Source organism: Chiloscyllium punctatum, chromosome 1 (assembly GCF_047496795.1).
Source record: "Chiloscyllium punctatum isolate Juve2018m chromosome 1, sChiPun1.3, whole genome shotgun sequence".
Lineage (NCBI taxonomy): Eukaryota > Metazoa > Chordata > Chondrichthyes > Orectolobiformes > Hemiscylliidae > Chiloscyllium > Chiloscyllium punctatum.
Genome location: NC_092739.1, coordinates 74,791,533 through 74,809,567, shown reverse-complemented (window position 1 = coordinate 74,809,567; position 18,035 = coordinate 74,791,533). Strand labels below are relative to the sequence as shown.

At 38.5% G+C, this 18,035-nt stretch overlaps 1 protein-coding gene across 1 annotated transcript in view; it reads left to right on the top strand.

The window, feature by feature from the left end:
- The window catches only part of txk (TXK tyrosine kinase), a 56,435-nt gene extending 39,653 nt beyond the window's left edge, over positions 1-16,782 (top strand). The window contains exons 9-15 of the mRNA XM_072579601.1: positions 1,277-1,351; positions 2,076-2,247; positions 3,295-3,511; positions 6,916-6,980; positions 11,309-11,427; positions 12,929-13,086; positions 16,262-16,782. Of these exons, the coding sequence (XP_072435702.1) occupies positions 1,277-1,351; positions 2,076-2,247; positions 3,295-3,511; positions 6,916-6,980; positions 11,309-11,427; positions 12,929-13,086; positions 16,262-16,318 (863 nt within the window). The 3' untranslated portion in view covers positions 16,319-16,782. The remainder of the gene's footprint in view (positions 1-1,276; positions 1,352-2,075; positions 2,248-3,294; positions 3,512-6,915; positions 6,981-11,308; positions 11,428-12,928; positions 13,087-16,261) is intronic.
- The last annotated feature ends 1,253 nt before the right edge of the window (positions 16,783-18,035 follow it).

Genomic DNA, 18,035 nt, shown 5'->3' with positions numbered 1-18,035 from the left:
GAGGTGATCTCATCAAAACATAGAGGATTCTTAAGGGGCTTGACAGGGTAAGTTCTGAGAGGATACTTCCTATCATGGGAGAGTACAGCACAAAATAAAAGAGCATTCATTTAAAACTGACACTCATTGATGATCTGAATAAAGGAAATGAGACATAGTTGCTAAATTTGCAGATGACAAAAAGATGGTGGAGGGGCAGGTAATATTGAGGAGATGGGGAGGCTGAAGGAGGTCTTGGACAGGCTGGGAGAGTGGGCAAAGAAGTAGCAGATGGAATACAATGTGGGAAAGTGTGAGGTTATGCAATTAGTAGGAAGAATAGAGGCATATTTTCTAAATGGGGAAAGGCTTCAGAAATCTGAAGCAAAACACAACTTGGGAGTTCCTAGTTCAGCATTCTCTTAAGGTTAACAAGTTAGGTTCAGTTGGCAGTTAAGAAGGCAAACATAATGTTAGTACTTATTTCAAGAGAGCTAGAATACAAGATCAGGGGTATACTGCTGAGGCTGTATAAGGCTCTGGTCAGACCATATTTGGAACATTGTGAGCAGTTTTGGACTCAGAATCTAAAAAAGGATGTGCTGATCTTGGAAGGAGTCCAGAGGAGGTTTGCAAAAATGATCCTGGTGATGAAGGGCTTGTCATATGAGAAGCTGTTGAGGACTTTAGGTCTGTACTCAATGGAGTTTAAAAGGATGAGGGGGCATCTTACTGACATCTTTTGAATATTGAAAGGCCTGGAGGGAGTGAACATGAGGAAAATGTTTGCACTAGCAGGAGAGTCTAGGACCTGAGGGCACAGCCTCAGAGTGAAGAGGTAACCCTTCTTGATTAGTAAGTGGTTGGGGAGAAGGCAGAAGAATGGGGTTGAGACTCATAATGGCCATGATCGAACAGCAAGCAGAGTGGATGGGCCAAATGGCCTAATTCTGCTTCTATAACTTATGGACTTGTGAGATGAGAAGGAATTTCTTTCAGAGGGTTGTGAGTCTTTGGAACTTCTTGCCACAGAGAGATGTGGTGCCACAGTCCTTGTGCATATTTGAGGATGAGATTCTTGATCAGTAAGGAAATCAAGGGTTACGGGGAAAAATGCAAGAAAGTGGACATGAGGAATGTCTGATTAGCCATGTTCTTATTGAATGGTGGAGCAGGCTCAAGGGGCTGAATGGCCTCATCATGTTCATTTTCTTTGTGCTCTTATGGCCTTATGGGATAAATATGATCGATGCAATACCAATCTTTGTTAAACTATCCCTTCTCTTCCATTGCCTAGGCCTTGTCACAAGATTTCGTTATCCTGTTGGGCTAATGGGAAGATGTATTCCTGCAACAGCTGGCTTCAGCTATGGTACTGTCTGTAATTATTTACATCATTATGTGTAGATTTGCTATCCCGTTTCACTTTCCATTGAGCCAGTAAATAAGAAATGGCCAATTTTAAAGAAAAGCTTTCAAAATGTAAACACATATTCGGTAAACTCCAGTAAGATCACTCACAAAGTCTGGGCCATATTTGAATTTAGTCTGACCTGTCTCTACCTCACCAATCTGTGCCAGGATAACATCCTATATAAAAGCCTGCAATGGCCTGGAAGTCCATGTTAGCTCTGACTGTATGTGATCCTCCCTACTCAGGTAACCCAAATCACCCAGATGAAAAGAAACAGAATATTCACTCCTTTTAACTGTAATGAAGAATATATTTAAACTTTTTATTGAGAGTAGTATTAGAAACCCAGAGGGTGATTTTCCACTTAGTTTCTCTAAGTGGAAAATCTTAATGTTATGAAACAGCCTTGGTACTTGTGATGGTTAACTGTAGAGGAACAGCTTGGAAAATTACCCCTGAACCCAACCTGAACATCTTATAACACAAGCTCACATCCCAGTCAGTGAGGTTGTAATCTCAATTGTTGATTGTACTTCATCATTCCAACCAGTAAACTTCCAATGATATAATTTTATGAATGGAAACAGGATAATACCCTGAAACATTTTCATTTAGGTAAATTAGATAAATGTGAGTTGCTGTTAAATGATGTTTCATTTCAAGTAGCTTTTTTTTAAAACAGAAAAATGGGAGATAAATACATCTGAGTTAACTTTCATGAAAGAGCTGGGCAGTGGACAATTTGGGGTAGTACGTCTAGGAAAATGGAGAGCTACGCATAAAGTCGCAATCAAAACCATTTTTGAAGGTTCGATGTCTGAAGAGGATTTTATCGAGGAAGCTAAGGTCATGATGTAAGTTTTATTACTTGTCTAGAAAAGTTCAAGATTTGATTGTGAAAATGAAAGGAAGGAATACAAAGACAGAAAGTTTCCCTGTTCTGCATCAGGACAGGGCAGGACAATACCTCCACTTGTAGTGCTGCTGACTGTTTAGATTTAATTTGCATTTTTCAGTTGTGCTACTTGTGGCATTCCTGTATTGCCACTGATCTTTTACAGCACTAACATGCTGGTATTATTAACACCAAGAGTATTGTAAAAGTAAAACATTAACAACTTTCCGTCATTACAACTGAGGTTCAATATACTTACACATATTGGGCTCCAAGTATTCAATGCTTGTTGTCATGACCAACAGAAAATTTGAAAACGGAAGCAATTGACAGGAAGGTGAAGTAATGGCAACCAGCCAAACTTATATCTCCACACAACCCAATACAGAGGAACCTCGATTATCCGGCATTCGATTATCCAAATATCGAAAGATTGTAAGGTTCTGATCCTTGGCTAAACTATGTTATCTGGCATTCAATTATCTGGAATTCAATTAACTGACCGAAATACTGCCTGCCCGTGTCCTTCAGATAATCGAGGTTCCTCTGTAATACCCCAAATGCAATATAATTAAATAAGAAAGTTGGATCGTGGTAGAAAGGTTTGTAGCAGACTAATTATGGCAATCGTTCAGGGAATTCACACTCTAAAAATGGGAGTGAACATAATCATCGGCTGGCAATTCCTGAACATAGTACGAAACAAGTTTTAAGTCTATTTGATATAATTGTTTTAAGGTTAGGTGTAATAATTCTGGATATTTGATTGGTTTACCATTTGTACAAACTTTCTTGTTCACACACCATCTCATGAATTAAATATATACAGATTTGTGTGGTATCAGTAATTCTACTGCCACACAGATTTCCCTTTGATTAAATATAAAACTGATTATAATCTTTGGATAAATTCTAACCTTACAAGAGTCCAAGAACTTTACAATTATTTGATGCTGACATTCGTTGCTAAAAGTGACACTGAATGAATACTCCTTTCTTTCCTCAGGAGATTATCACATTCTAATTTAGTTCAACTTTATGGGGTTTGCACACAAAAGCGACCAATCTGCATAGTTACAGAGTTCATGGAAAACGGTTGTCTGCTCAATTACTTGAGACAAAGACAAGGCCGACTTCATAAAGAAGCCTTACTCGGTATTTGTGAGGATGTATGTGAAGGGATGAAGTACCTCGAGAGGAACCATTTCATTCACCGGGATTTGGTAAGGATTCTGTAGTCCCATTGCAGAAAGTAACCGTTTGTAGGCTGCTATCTGTAAAAAATCAGCATTGTTACAATGATATACATTGGTAAATTTTGTGTGGACCAAGCAACACTGTTACACATCACTCTCACCTATGAAGAGTCAGAATTAATGATGGGTTAAGTTTCAGATCTGAAATAATATACTTACAAATTAGTGACAGATGACATTATTATCTATATTTCTATTAATAAATAATGGGGTGAAATTGTGCTATGGTGGTTTAGCATTTCAAGTCTCTGATAACACATGTATGGTATATCGCTATGTTAATATTGCAGGCTGAATGGCAAAGGAAAGAGACAAATATTCTTTTGTTGTTGTTTTGCAATTGTATGTGGCCAGTTACATTTTGCTCCTTACAATTTTGTTCAGACATTGAGTGAACAATTCATCTTCGGTGAGTGAATACATGTTCCAATTGTAGCAACATAAACTGCTATGTACCAAGCCACCATAGTGAGTTATAACATGAGTCAAGAACCGAGAGAAGCTTTCACAGTATTTTGTTTGGTCTTAACTTAGTACTATATCTAAGTTCCAAATGACCATGAATTAAACAATTTAGTTCATTCTTTATACATCCTACTATCAATGAATACCTACAGTTGATCACAATGAATTAGCAAGAGTCCTTTTACACTAAGGAGACGTCCCAGAGCTTTATAAATATTTGGATGAACTGAATACATGAGAAGCACCGAGTCTGCCATGCTATAAGAAAAAAGAATGTAACAATATTGAATGGGTTTTATTAACTAAAACCCATGTTAAAGACTGCAATCTATTAAAATATTAATTACAGAGAGCACAATTTTCCTATTCCTATGCCTAGCTTACTATAGGTCCCAGGTAAAACACAGAACAAAACCAAATGAGAGGGTTCACATAAGGGAGGACCACTTATTGATTTTTCCATCCATTAATTTGAATGGATAGAAAATGCACTGGGTTGTCATAAGGGCATATGTTCTTTATGACTTTTCACATTTGTGCCGATAATATAGAATCACCCAGATTTATCAACAGAAAAATATACACCAAATGTCCTTGATCACCATTCAAAGGCTTTTTCTTTATAGTCTGGAGTTGGGGTTTTTGGAAAAAAATGGTTGATGTTGTATGAAGGAAGGTTGACTCTAACTATTTCAAGGTGGTGTGGTTAAAGCATTATGAAGGTCATATGACCAGGCTTCTTTATTAGAAATAAAGACAACCATTACTATTTTCACAATTGAAATTGGAGAAAGTTACTATTCTGTGGGTCACAATGTAAAATAGAAATACTTCTTTCAGATACCAAGGTGTCCAACTAAATGCTTATCCACATTAGGTTTTTAAACAAAGAGATCTATTGACCAAGTTTCTTAATAAACACAATTCAGTATTTATTGTCAAGACACAACTTATTCAATAAAACTGCAACAATTGGTTAACATATCCAGTCAGTAATATAACCGTACAAAGGTTTATCCTTGTAAATATCCACGAAGTGTGCATGTTTACATGCATATACATGCACAAGCAGTTCAGAAAAAGAGAAATAAATAAATAATACCGGGTTCCTGGGGAAAGAAATCACATTGGGCCAATGGACTATTCTTGAAAACATAAGGATAAAGCGCAGGATGCTCTGGAATTAATTGCTGTGATGTTCTGGAATCTGTAGTCATAGAGTCATAGAGATGTACAGCATAGAAACAGACCCTTCGGTCCAACCTGTCCATGCCGACTAGATATCCCAACCCAATCTAGTCCCACCTGCCAGCACTCTGCCCATATCCCTCCAAACCCTTCCTATTCATATACCCATCCAAGTGCCTCTTAAATGTTGCAATTGTACCAGCCTCCACCACATCCTCTGGCAGCTCATTCCATACATGTACCACCCTCTGTGTGAAAAATTTGCCCCTTAGGTCTCCTTTATATCTTTCCCCTCTCACCCTAAACCTATGCCCTCTAGTTCTGGACTCCCCGATCCCAGGGAAAAGACTTTGTCTATTTATCCTATCCATGCCCCTCATAACTTTGTAAACCTCTATAAGGTCACCCCTCAGCCTCCGACACTCCAGGGAAAACATCCCCAGCCTGTTCAGCCTCTCCCTGTAGCTCAGATCCTCCAACCCTGGCAACATCCTTGTAAATCTTTTCTGAACCCTTTCAAGTTTCACAACATCTTTCTGATAGAAAGGAGACCAGAATTGCACACAATATTCCAACAGTGGCCTAACCAATGTCCTGTACAGCCGCAACATGACCTCTCAATCCTGTACTCAATACTCTGACCAATGAAGGAAAACATACCAAATGCCTTCTTCACTATCCTATCTACCTGCGACTCCACTTTCAAGGAGCTATGAACCTGCACTCCAAGGTCTCTTTGTTCAGCAACACTCCCTTGAACCTTACCATTAAGGGTATAAGTCCTGCTAAGATTTGCTTTCCCAAAATGCAGCACCTCACATTTATCTGAATTAAATTCCATCTGCTACTTCTCAGCCCATTGGCCAATCTGGTCAAGATAGTCAAGTTGTGAATCATGCATAGTTGTCTCTGAAGTCTTGCAGGTACAGCTTGCTCCAGGTCTATGATCTCAAGACATTCCCAAGGTCACTCTTTCACAAGAACAAATAGGTTTCATTTTGAATTGATTCCAGAAATTGGAGAGATCAGCTGGAAAGCTTGTTCATAACAGGCTTCCTCTACCTTAGCTGGCTCTCTCCAACTGAACCAAGTAAAACAAAATTCCCTCTATTCAAAAACAAACAGCTCCAACTGGATTTACAGCAATGATCACCATTACGTGATTTCAAGAAAGGCTTGTTAAAAACTCCAATGTCCACAGTGAGCTTTCAATGACCTCTTTTAAAGAAACCTCTTTTAAAGAAATCTTGAAGTAATGTTTTTTTCCAAAATCCTTCAATAATTAAATCCTCTAAACAATATTAAATATAACATACCTTTGCAGCACCAGCAAGATAAAGGTTTGCATTGCAGACCCTCCTGAACAGTTAGAAGGATAGTCACTAATGCATCTTATAACAGGATAGGGATTATTCACAATTTTATTGTGTCAGATGATTTTGGAGGCAGCCAGTTTCCCTGGCAGTCTATGACACTATAGTTTGAATTTGGTCCCATCAGGAGGTATGTGAGGTGTTGTTTGTCTGAGTGACTGATTTTTGAGAAACTTCAGCAAGGTTACTGGTAGGTCCAGTCACGCATTTAAAACAACCTTTATTATTGGGCTTCTCAATATGCTTTTTTCTATATATATATATAGATATATATAATATTTGGTCTTTAATCTGTTTGTATGAATGAAATTACTTTTTAACCTGGGTATTTCTTCTCAAAACTAGGCTGCAAGAAACTGTTTAGTGGGTGACAAGAATGTGGTGAAAGTCTCTGATTTTGGAATGGCAAGGTAAATTAGTTTCTCAGATTTGAAATTCTAACTTTAATGGAAACATTCTCTAAGGTAACTATTGTTGATTGAATGTAAACAAACACTGCTTACCATTCATGGAGTCCTGCTGAAACCTTTGCTAGAGGCAACCTCACAAGGATTTCATTAATTACGGAAATTAAGTAACTTTGTCATATCTGAAGTATGAATTAAGATTATTGTTAATGCACTGGAAGCAGTTCAGAGAAGGTTTATTAGGCTAATATCTGGAATGAACATTGCCATAACAGGAAAGTCTAAACAAGACAGGCCTGTGTCCTTTGGAGTTTAGAAGAGTCAGAGGTGACTTAATTTAAGCATATAAGTTCCTGAGGGGACTCGATTGGGTGGATGTTGAAAGGATATTTTTTCTTGTTGGAGAATATGGAATTCGAGGGCATGTTTTAAAAACAAGGGATCACCCATTTAAGACAGAGATGAAGAAATTTTGTTTTTCTCTCAAAAGGTTGTGAGTCTTTGGAATTTCTTTCCTCAAAAGCCAGTTGATGCAGAATCATTACATATCTTTAGATAGAGGTTTGATTATCAAGGGGATGAAAGATTATTGGGGATATGCAGGAATATAGAGTTGAGGTTAAATTAGATCACCAATGATCTTATTGAATGGTAGAGGAGGCTCAAAGCGCTGAGTAGAGTATGCTTTTTCCTTTTCATATGTTCACATGAAATTGAATCAAAGTCTTGCCTTTGACCACTTCATTGCAGATCAATGTGTTCTATGTTCTTATTGTGAAGCTTTAACCTTGGTTAATGATTACACTGATAATGGAATAATTACATACTTTTCTAGCAATAATGAATGGTTGGAAATGCTGCTTAATACTCGTGGAATTATCAATTCATGGCAATGACCATTATGAACAACTGAGCAAGACGGTTTGTAATCTCCAGGTTACTTACATGCTTTATAGCTGTTAATTCACAAGACATCCACTTGGTCAAAAAATATAGACCAAAACAATGCCAGAAATTCAAGTGTAATGAAACTGGGAGAGCTGGCTAACATGTGCCTGCTCATGTGGTCCCAGGTAACATGTTAAATTTGTGCATGAGACCTCATGCAAATGATTGAGTCTTGTGGTCAGCACTTGCTAAAATTTTGTACATGTGCCCGTTGGTTTCAGCATTCTCCCATGGATTGGTGTGAGACTTGATAACACATTAAAGGTAAGGTATGGGGTGTCCTGTGGCAGTGTCCTTGCCTTATGAGCCAGAAGACCCGGGTTCATGTTCCACCTGCTCTAGAAGGTATACTAGCATTCCTGACAGGTTGATTTGAAAATATCAAAAAGGTGCTATGTAAGTGTAAATTGTTTTTTTAATTACTGATTATTCACATTAAAATGCACATAACCATTTCTGGATGCTAAATACCACCATTATGTTTTGGAGTAATCTTTGGTGTGGTGTCTGTTGAAGATGTCAATGCAGGCTTGTGTGGAGTGGATGTTGATTTAAAAGCCTCCACCTTGAGAAACTTTCATCTACGGATAACTTGAGTGAAATAGCTGTTCATTGTGACAAGAATTGAAAGCTGCTATAGGCTCAGAAAATTAGTGCCAAAAGCAAACAATTCATTCTTGTAAAGTTACTTAGTCTGAGATCACATTGAGTGGCAGAGCCGGCCTGATGAGCTGAAAGACCTACTTGCATCGCTATCTTCTATATTTCTGTAACGAAATGTGACTGATGGATCCAGCCACAGGAGGGGTTATTATCATCATTGGTGCAGAGGAATGAAGATACAGAGAAAAGAAGGAAAAGTAGCCATGTCAAAAAGCCCAGGGCCAATAGCAAATTTTATGGATATTGACCAGCCTCCAGATAAGGAGGTTGCAGCTGAATGTCACCTCAGGATGCACAAGCAGTACAGGAGTGCCTGAGTGAATGAATGAATGAATGATTTATTGTCACTTGTATTTACAGTGGATAATATAGTAAAATACAGTGAAAAGCTTCAACTGTTGTCACAATCTGGTTCCATTTTGAATAGTTTAAGAATAAAAAGAATAAAAAGACATAACTTAGTGAGAGTCTATTTTTGTTCTGCCATCTCTGCGCTGAGTCCTGAGCTGGCTCAGCAACAACACCCACATCGCCTGCCCCCTGTCGGATTCACCAACGTTGGAGTTACCATTCTACAGATGCCATCACTTTGCAAGTTGCTGATGCTCTTCCACCATCAGCGGCGGGCCCATGTACGTCAATTCATCAGAGACCATCTCTTCACCATTTCTCCCACCGTGTCGCTGCCGATTCTGGGAGCTGTGCCAGACCCATACTCACTCTGCAACCTGGATACCTCAGCTCCACTGCTGCCATCAATAACCTTACCCAAAGCAACCAGCTGTCATGCCTGATGCCAATTCCTCCAAATGAACAAGGTGTTGTGTCCTCACAGGCTGAAAACATCCCAGGATGCTGTTCTCCAGCTTGAGGCATGGCTCAGCCACAATCTGTTATCTGATGGAATGGGTGACCACTCTATCCCAGTGGCTCAGCTGTGTTGAAATTTCTGCAACTGCCTCCTCTGAAGGAGCAGCTGGCAACCTTTGTGGGATCTCTCAATCATTCCTCAAAAATGTATCAACACTGTTATCAATACCATTTGTGCCAGTTCACAACACATCCCTGTGGCAAGATCAATGCTGCAGCCTTGGCAGTAAGCTTCAACTCCTTCATTAACTAAGCCCCCAGGTCCATGGCACTATAAACTGTACACATCATATCTAGACAATGTTGGAGTCATACCTGGCACATAGGAAGATGGCTGTGGTTGTTGGAGATCAGTCATCTCAGCTCCAGGACATTGCTGCAGGAGTTCCTCAGGGTGGTCTCCTTGGCCCAAACATCTTCAGCTACTTCATCAATGACCTTCCCTCCATCATAAGGGCAGAAGTGGGGATATTTGCCAATGATTGCACAATGTTCAATACCATTCATGCCTCCTCTGAAGCTGAAGCAGTCCATGTCCAAATACAACAAGATCCGGACAATATCCAGTACAGTAGGAGGGATAGCACCTCCTGTATGAGAGACTACAGCACTGTGCATATAAACCAGACAAGACCTCATTAACACCTGGGGAGTTGGCTGCAGTGATCATTGATAAAATTATTGATAAGATTAGATTACTTACAGTGTGGAAACAGGCCCTTCGGCCCAACAAGTCCACACCGATCCGCCGAAGCGCAACCCACCCATACCCCTACATTTACCCAACACTACAGGCAATTTAGCATGGCCAATTCACCTGACCTGCACATCTTTTGGACTGTGGGAGGAAACCGGAGCACCCGGAGGAAACCCACGCAGACATGGGGAGAATGTGCAAACTCCACACAGACAGTCGCCTAAGTCAGGAATTGAACCCGGGTCTCTGGCGCTGTGAGGCAGCAGTGCTAACTGCTGTGCCACCGTGCCGCCCACTAATAAGATAAGAGTCAAATACAGCTTGTGTTTGTTTTCTCTTAGATTTTGCTGTTGCTGAATAAAAATAAATGGTTTGAAGCCTTTCTTGTATATGATGTTGACATTAATTAATGATAAGCTGCTGGGCTACAGTGGGCATTGAGAAAAGATTAACAGTGACTTAGACAGGATTGTAAGATGGAATATGGCTAAGGATAGATGAGCTGCGTGAACAGTGATCAATGGGAGGATGTGCAGATGGACGTGCCATGAAGCGTCAGCCATGCCAGCTATGTGCCCTGAGAAATTTGTTGCGCTTGCTGGCCCACTACATGCGCAGTGAAGGGTAACTCTGGAGTACCAATGTTTGACTGGGTGCGCATCTGGGGCTCAAAGATAGTGTCAGTGTCAGGGGTCCCGGGATGTTCCAGCAGTGTTGAGAAAGTCCGCCCAAGACAAATGGGAAAATATGGCAAGTATTGGACAATCAGGGAGTCATAGGAATGTGGTTCATGGTTAATTGGGTGTGTTTGTGACAATAGTGTAAGCAAATCTGTTGGGCCTCCTTCACCCTCCATGAAACTCGAAAACATGATACTTAATTGAGATCTGGTAAGATTCAGCCTCAGGGATTAGTGTTATTAGTAATTTAGTTTGTATCTTAACAATTCTCCTCAAACAAAAATAATTATTTCTAGAATTCTTTCCACTTGAAGTATTAGGACTATGTACTCAGAGGTAATACAACTGAAAAAATGAAATTAAGAAAATAAATGATTTTATTTTCAAGTGTAACTTGATTTGATGTATAATTGAGTTCCTTTCCAAAGACATTTTCATGTCTGTTAAACTGCTTTGGTGTCTGCTTTCTACAGATATGTCCTTGATGATGAATACACCAGCTCAACAGGCTCCAAGTTCCCTGTCAAGTGGTCACCCCCGGAGGTCTTTCACTTCTCTAAATTCAGCACCAAATCAGATGTCTGGTCATTTGGTAAGACATTTCATTTATTCAAGGAATCTCTGGGGTTAAAACTCTTTACTAACTATTCAAAAAGGTTAATTGTCAATGAATCATTAAGCCTCAAGTGCTTTGCGATGACCTTGTAGAAATACAATTTTCTTTCAGTCACAGCTTAAAGATATGGGGTAGGCCATTTAGATCGGAGGTAAGGAGAAATTTCTTCACCCAGATAGCAGTCAATCTGTGGAATTCTCAGCCACAGAAAGCAGTGGGGGCAGACACTGAATGTTTTCAAGAAGGAGCTAGAAGTGGTTCTTAGGGTGAACAGTATCAAAGAATAAAGGGAGAAAGTGGGAACAGGGTACTGAGTTGGATGATCAGCCATGATTATACTGAATGGCTGAACAGGCATAAGGGGCTGAATGGGTATTCCTACTCCCCTTTTTGTGTTTCTATGTTTTCTCCCTTTTTAGCAGTCGATTGGTACTTCTAGTGATCATGATACTAGAGTGGATGGAAATCTTGGGCACAGTCCTTACTGATGCATATAGAGTATGCCTTAGCTGCCAATTTAAATGCACAAAATTTAAATGCTTTATTTTCTTATTATTTTAGATTCTTTTCAGCCTAAATAATTGATCAGCTCTTTTATTTTTGCTGCCATAACAATCATGGATGGCAGGAATTTACAAATGTAGTGTTTCGCAGGTGAAAATGGTTATGAGTGCATTAGATTTTACTATGATTTTCATTCATGTATCACATTTTAATTCATATTTCAATGGAAGTGTTCCTATCTCTGAGGTCAATTTTGCACAAGATGCTGCTCTGGCAAATCAGCTTGGGTTAGCTAATGCAGATAAAATTGATTTTAAAGGGAATTCAGGATCTACCATTGGAAAGAAATTGGTTCTAAAATGTATAGAATAATACCAGATGAAATATAATTAATATAGTTGTTGGATCTTTAGATCAGTGACATTATTTGGAATGCCATTTCTGTATGTCATTGAAATAATTAAAGGGAAAATTGAAGAAGATTTGTTCACAATAGCACTTGGCAGTCAACACACTAAGATATTGTGGTATGTACTGGAGCAGTAGAATGCTGAACTCTGTTGCCAAATCAACAGAGTATAATTGACAGTCTATTATCATAATCCTGTGTATTTGTCAGGCTCAAGTAGGGGAGGTCTGGATGGCAACAAAAAGATAAGTCTGAAGCTTTCATAACTATGTTCATGCAGTATTGTCACCTCTGCTTCTTGCTGTCTTGAATCACTCAACATAATAGCAAGAAATACCTGAAGGCATTTAAAATGAAGGCTATGGGCCCTGACGACATCCTGGCTGTACTACCAAAGATTTGTGTTCCAGGACTAGATGTGCTCTTTGCTAAGTTCCAGTATAGTTACAGCATTGTCTTCAATGTAATGATGTATAAAATGTCCAGACAATTTTAAATGTTATGGAAATGGATTTTTTTTTGTGAAAGTCTCTACTGATCTTTTTTACCTCATTGTTCTTTAAGGTGTTTTGATGTGGGAAGTGTTTACTGAGGGGAGAATGCCTTTTGAGAACAAGTCAAATGCTGAGGTTGTTGATGAAATATCTCGAGGAGAAAGGCTATACCGACCTTCACTTGCTTCACCCTCAGTGTATCAAATCATGTACAGCTGCTGGCATGAGGTTGGTTGCTACTTCAGCTCTTTACATAGACTGTCTTCACTTTGTTACTGCATGACATTTACTGCAGTTGACAGGAGTGCATTTCTTGGTCACAGGAGACTTTAAGGGTATATGGGGAAATAGGGAAATGTGTGACAACCTGGAAGTTAAGGAGGATCAGATTGATAGAGCGGGGAATTCTGAGTGCATCTTGCTCTCCAACCACTATTTAGTTCTGAATCAGTTCTGAATACTTGTGGGAGGTTTTGTTCTTGTGTCCCTACCTCTGGGTCATAAAACCAAAGGTTTTATGTCTCACTTGCTATACAGGTGTGTATTAATATTCCTGGATTAATTGATTTAAAAACAAAACAACCTACCAGTGGGAATGAAGGCTCATCTAGGGAGCGACTGCAGTTTGGGTGACTCAGCTGTACAGGAAGGAAAAGGCGGAAGATGAAAGAAAATACTCGGGGATTTGATAGCTAGGGGAATAAACAGACATTTCTGTGTCCACAGACTTGCTTTGAGATTAGAATATTGCCTCCCTTATACTTGAATCAGGAATGTCACTGATCAGCTGTAGAACATTCTGAGGGAGAATGTGGTTGTGGTCCATATTGGGGCCAATGACAAGGAAGTGAGGTGGAATCCTGTAGTCAGATTTAATTACTAGCAAACAGGAAGTATAGAAATCTCCAGATTAGTCTCAGAGGTGATCTTTATAACATTTTGAGGACAGATCAGATGATTGTGTAGCTGAAGAGGTCATGGTGGGCTTTAAATTTCTGGGATGTTGGGATCATGTACAGGCCCAAAGGGATGGATGAACAAGGCCTGGAGCATTATCTTTGCTGGGCAGTTTTTAGTGCTATTTGGGAAACTTTCAATTAGCCCGGCTGGGGAATGGGAACTAGAATGTAGAATTAGAAAAGATAAAGACAGTGCACAAAGGATTCAGGGAAGCAGATAGCACTACAGTAAGAAATAGTTGGTGAGGTCAGACTAAGAAAGAATCAATTAAAGTCTATGCAAGAAACACAATAAAAATGGCTGTTGTACTGTAGGTGCACATACCCATATGACAATGTGATATTGTAGTTGTAAATAACAACAGGACTACTTGCTAAATAATTCTGGATACTAAGTGATCAGACAAGATGGAGACAGAAAGAAAAGAAGCATGAAGACTGTATTGATTTAAGGAGACTATTACTGTGCTAGAGCTAGAGGATGTTCCGGAACCAAATTTATATGGTTAGAATAAAGAAACAGTAGTAGTGTCATTATGTCACTAGCTATATTCTATAGGCCATCAACAAGTGGAAAAGATAAAGAAGAACAAATTTGTTAGATATTATAAAGATGGAAAAATAGTGTTGTAGTATCCAAGTCCAAACAGCGATAGTAATAGTGTGAAGGGCAGGGTTCCTATAGGATCTCCCGGAGAATATTTTTGATTGCTATGTTTCTAGCCCAATGAGGAAGGAAGCATTGCTGGATCCAGTTTAGGGAAATAAGGTGGGCCAAATGTTTCATATATCAATCAGGGAACACTTAGGGACCAGTGATCATAGTGTCATAAGTTTTATGTTAGAAATGGAACAAGGACATAGAACAATTTAGATTTAAAGTACTTAAATGGTGGAGAGTAAATTTCAGTGAGGTGAGAAAAGATCTGTTTCCATTAAGATGGAACCAAAGATTGGTAGGCAAATCTATAATGGACTATCTTTAAAGAGGAACTGATTTTGGTACAATTGAGGTTGATTTCCATGAGTATGGAAAGATAAGACAATCAAGTCCAATGCCCCCTGGATGAAGTGTAAGATACAGAGTAACCATTAAACATAGTTGTATGACTATTACCAGTTGGATAATATAAATAAGAACAAGGTTCAATATAGAAATATGGGGGAGGAAATGAAAAAAACATTGGAGATAAAGAGAGAGTATGCAAAGAGATTGCCAAAGTTAAAAGGGAATTGAAAGTCCTCTATAAACAAAACAGTTTAAAAAAAAGGATAGTGAAAAGAGAATTTGGCCATTTAGGGACCAAAGAGGGAATTGATTTCCTTGAGTTAGGGGTTATAACAGAGGGTGGTACTAAATTAATACTCTTTAAGGAAGAAATTGCTGCTAAGCCATAGAGAAAGCTGATGCATTTGAGGTACTGGGTGGACTAAAGGTTGATAAAGTAGTAGTTTTGGAAAGGTTGGCAATACTTAAAGTCAATAAATGACCAAAGGCAGAGGAGTTGTATACAAGGATGCTGACGAAAGAGTGAAGATCGTGAAATACTGGGAATGATCTTCCAATCCTCCTTAGACACTGGGCTGCTGTGAGAGGACTGGAAAAATGCAAATATTACATTTTTGTTCACAGGACAGTGTAAAGGATAAATTCAGCAATTCCAATCTAGTTAGTTTAAGCTCAGTGGTGGGAAAACATTTAAAGATAACAATCCGGGGGAAACTAACAGTCACTTGGAAAAGTATGGATTAATTAAGGAAAGCCAAAATGGCTTAGTAAGGTAAAAATTGCGGATGCTGTAAGTCAGAAACAAAAACAGAAATTGCTGGAAAAGTTCAGCAGGTTTGGCAGCATTTGTGGAGAGAGGTCAGAGTTAATGTTTTGGGACGAGGCTTAGTTAGATGACCATTTAGTTTAGCCAACTTTAATAAGTTTCTAAAGAAAGTAATGGAAGTAGTTAACATGAGGAGTGAAATTGATGTGCACTTTCCTACCAGACCCTTGTAACCCCTGACTCACTTGTAGGGCATAGACCCAACCTGAGCTGCGTATCCTCCTAAAACCCCTGTAACATTGAAGGACAACTTCTGAGGTAGTCCTGGGCTACATTGGGAATTCTGTTCAACTTATGGCATATCTATTTTTCTGTACATTAATCAGGTCCATTTTTACCTTATCTGGTGGTTATCATGTTACCTGTCTCCTGGTTTAACTAATCCTTCATTTCCTTATTTTTCTCTTTGCCTGTACATTACATCTCTTGTTTTTTTCAGATATGGACAATAATTTGATACTCGTGCAATGTGATGGGGTGTCATTTAGATTTCTCTGAATATTGTCAGAATCCAGTCCGGGGATTTGAGATGGGATTAATGGCAAAGTTTATTAGTAAACAATTCTTGAGTGGATAATGACTGCAATTGTTTTGTATACAATTTTTCAGAAACCAGATGGGCGCCCCAGTTTTCGTGAGCTGTTGGATTTAATCAACAATGTATGACCATAAGTGAAATGACTTCTCACACACTCAAAATCCTGGATGTGGAGTGATAATATATTGAGAACATTCAGAAAACATTCTGTGCAGGTGTTTTATAGGTTCATGTTGCAAAGACAACAAGAAGTATGTGTCTGGAATATCTGGAATGGTGCCCATTTCCTCATGGCATCAGGTTCTCCATCATTTAAGTGCAATATAAGACAAAGTTTCAAGAAAGGATACAGGACAGTGATATGACAAAATATAGACATTTTGTAGGCGGCTTTGTTTATAATACTGTAAAGTATCCTCCTGAGATTTGCAGTTATTATATAGTTCAGGAGATGATTGTAAATATTGGTATTCACATTTCTTTGTAGAATGTATTATAATTATTTAAATTTAGGTTGCTGTGGTCATGAACTATAAGTATTTAAAGTTATCACAGTAACTGAAGGGTCAAAATGAGTCACATATTCACTAAAAGAGGGATTGCAAAAAGGATAAATCTTATTAAGTTTAAGAAATTTGCCTTTAGCTACTTTAAGCATGTGACAATTTAAGATCATAAAGGTAACAGAAAGCATAGCATTAAAACCAATAATATTGATGTATTATTTGGCAATGTAGAGTCATTAGCTGTTCAGGCTGGCAGTGTTCTGGAGCACATCTGGTGAAGTGATGTAATCAACAGCAATAAACCACCACATCAATATTTAAAAGAGAATCTTTTCGACAAAGCAATAAATAGAATTGGGATTAATGTATAAAAGTATTAATATTCTATCTATTCAATAACCTGTGAACATTTTGAGGCCAAGCTGAGCTTGTTTTACAAGTACAGTCAGAAATATTCAATTTTAAACAATTTTCTAATAGCATAGTCCTGGAAGTAAAACAATATTTTTAAAATAAATCTCTATAGGCATCCTAGAATGGCAAAAGAATTCAACTTTGATTTATAAATGTTTAATGTGTTTATATAGATACATCTCTTCTTAAGTATGTCTAATCTGTGATACCTACAAGTTGTATGCAATCATGAAACTATAGCAAGAATGTAAGAAATTCTAAAGGAAAATACATACAAGAAACTTGTAGGTAGATATTGAAGGCTGGTCCAAAATGTCTTTTTTCAAATAAACTGTTTGCAATGCGCTGGTATTTTCAATGTATTGGTGATTGAGACCAAGGAACAATTATTTAAGGGGTTCTGATGAAGAATTATCTAGACTCAAAATGTTAGCTTGCTCTCTGTCCATGGATGCTGCCTGACCCACTGTGATTTCCAGAATTTGTTGTTTTTGGGGCAATTATATACCTTTGACATACCATAAAAGTGCTGCACATATTTTATTTTGGACATTTGCTAAAAGTATAATCAAATATTGCTATTGTTCTTCATACCATACTTGCCCTACCACTGGATATTATCAAGTCAGACCTGTCACATTTTGAAGGCAGTTTGAACAATGCTGAATGGTAAGTCAGGCTGTTTAGAAGGCCTACCTCAGTTTTATGAGACCTTTGGTCCAGTTTTATAACAGATTGTTAGGGTTGTGCAGCTTCAGGTTTCATTTCCCACACTATTTCCAAAGTTCTCTCATAACCCCACTCTCCCTGCCTCTTCATCCCATATTTCCAGACACCTCATGCTCACACACGGGTAAGACATCGGCAGCAGTAAAGACCGTATCTATTTTTATTTGTATTTCTGATCATTGACTGAAATGGGAAA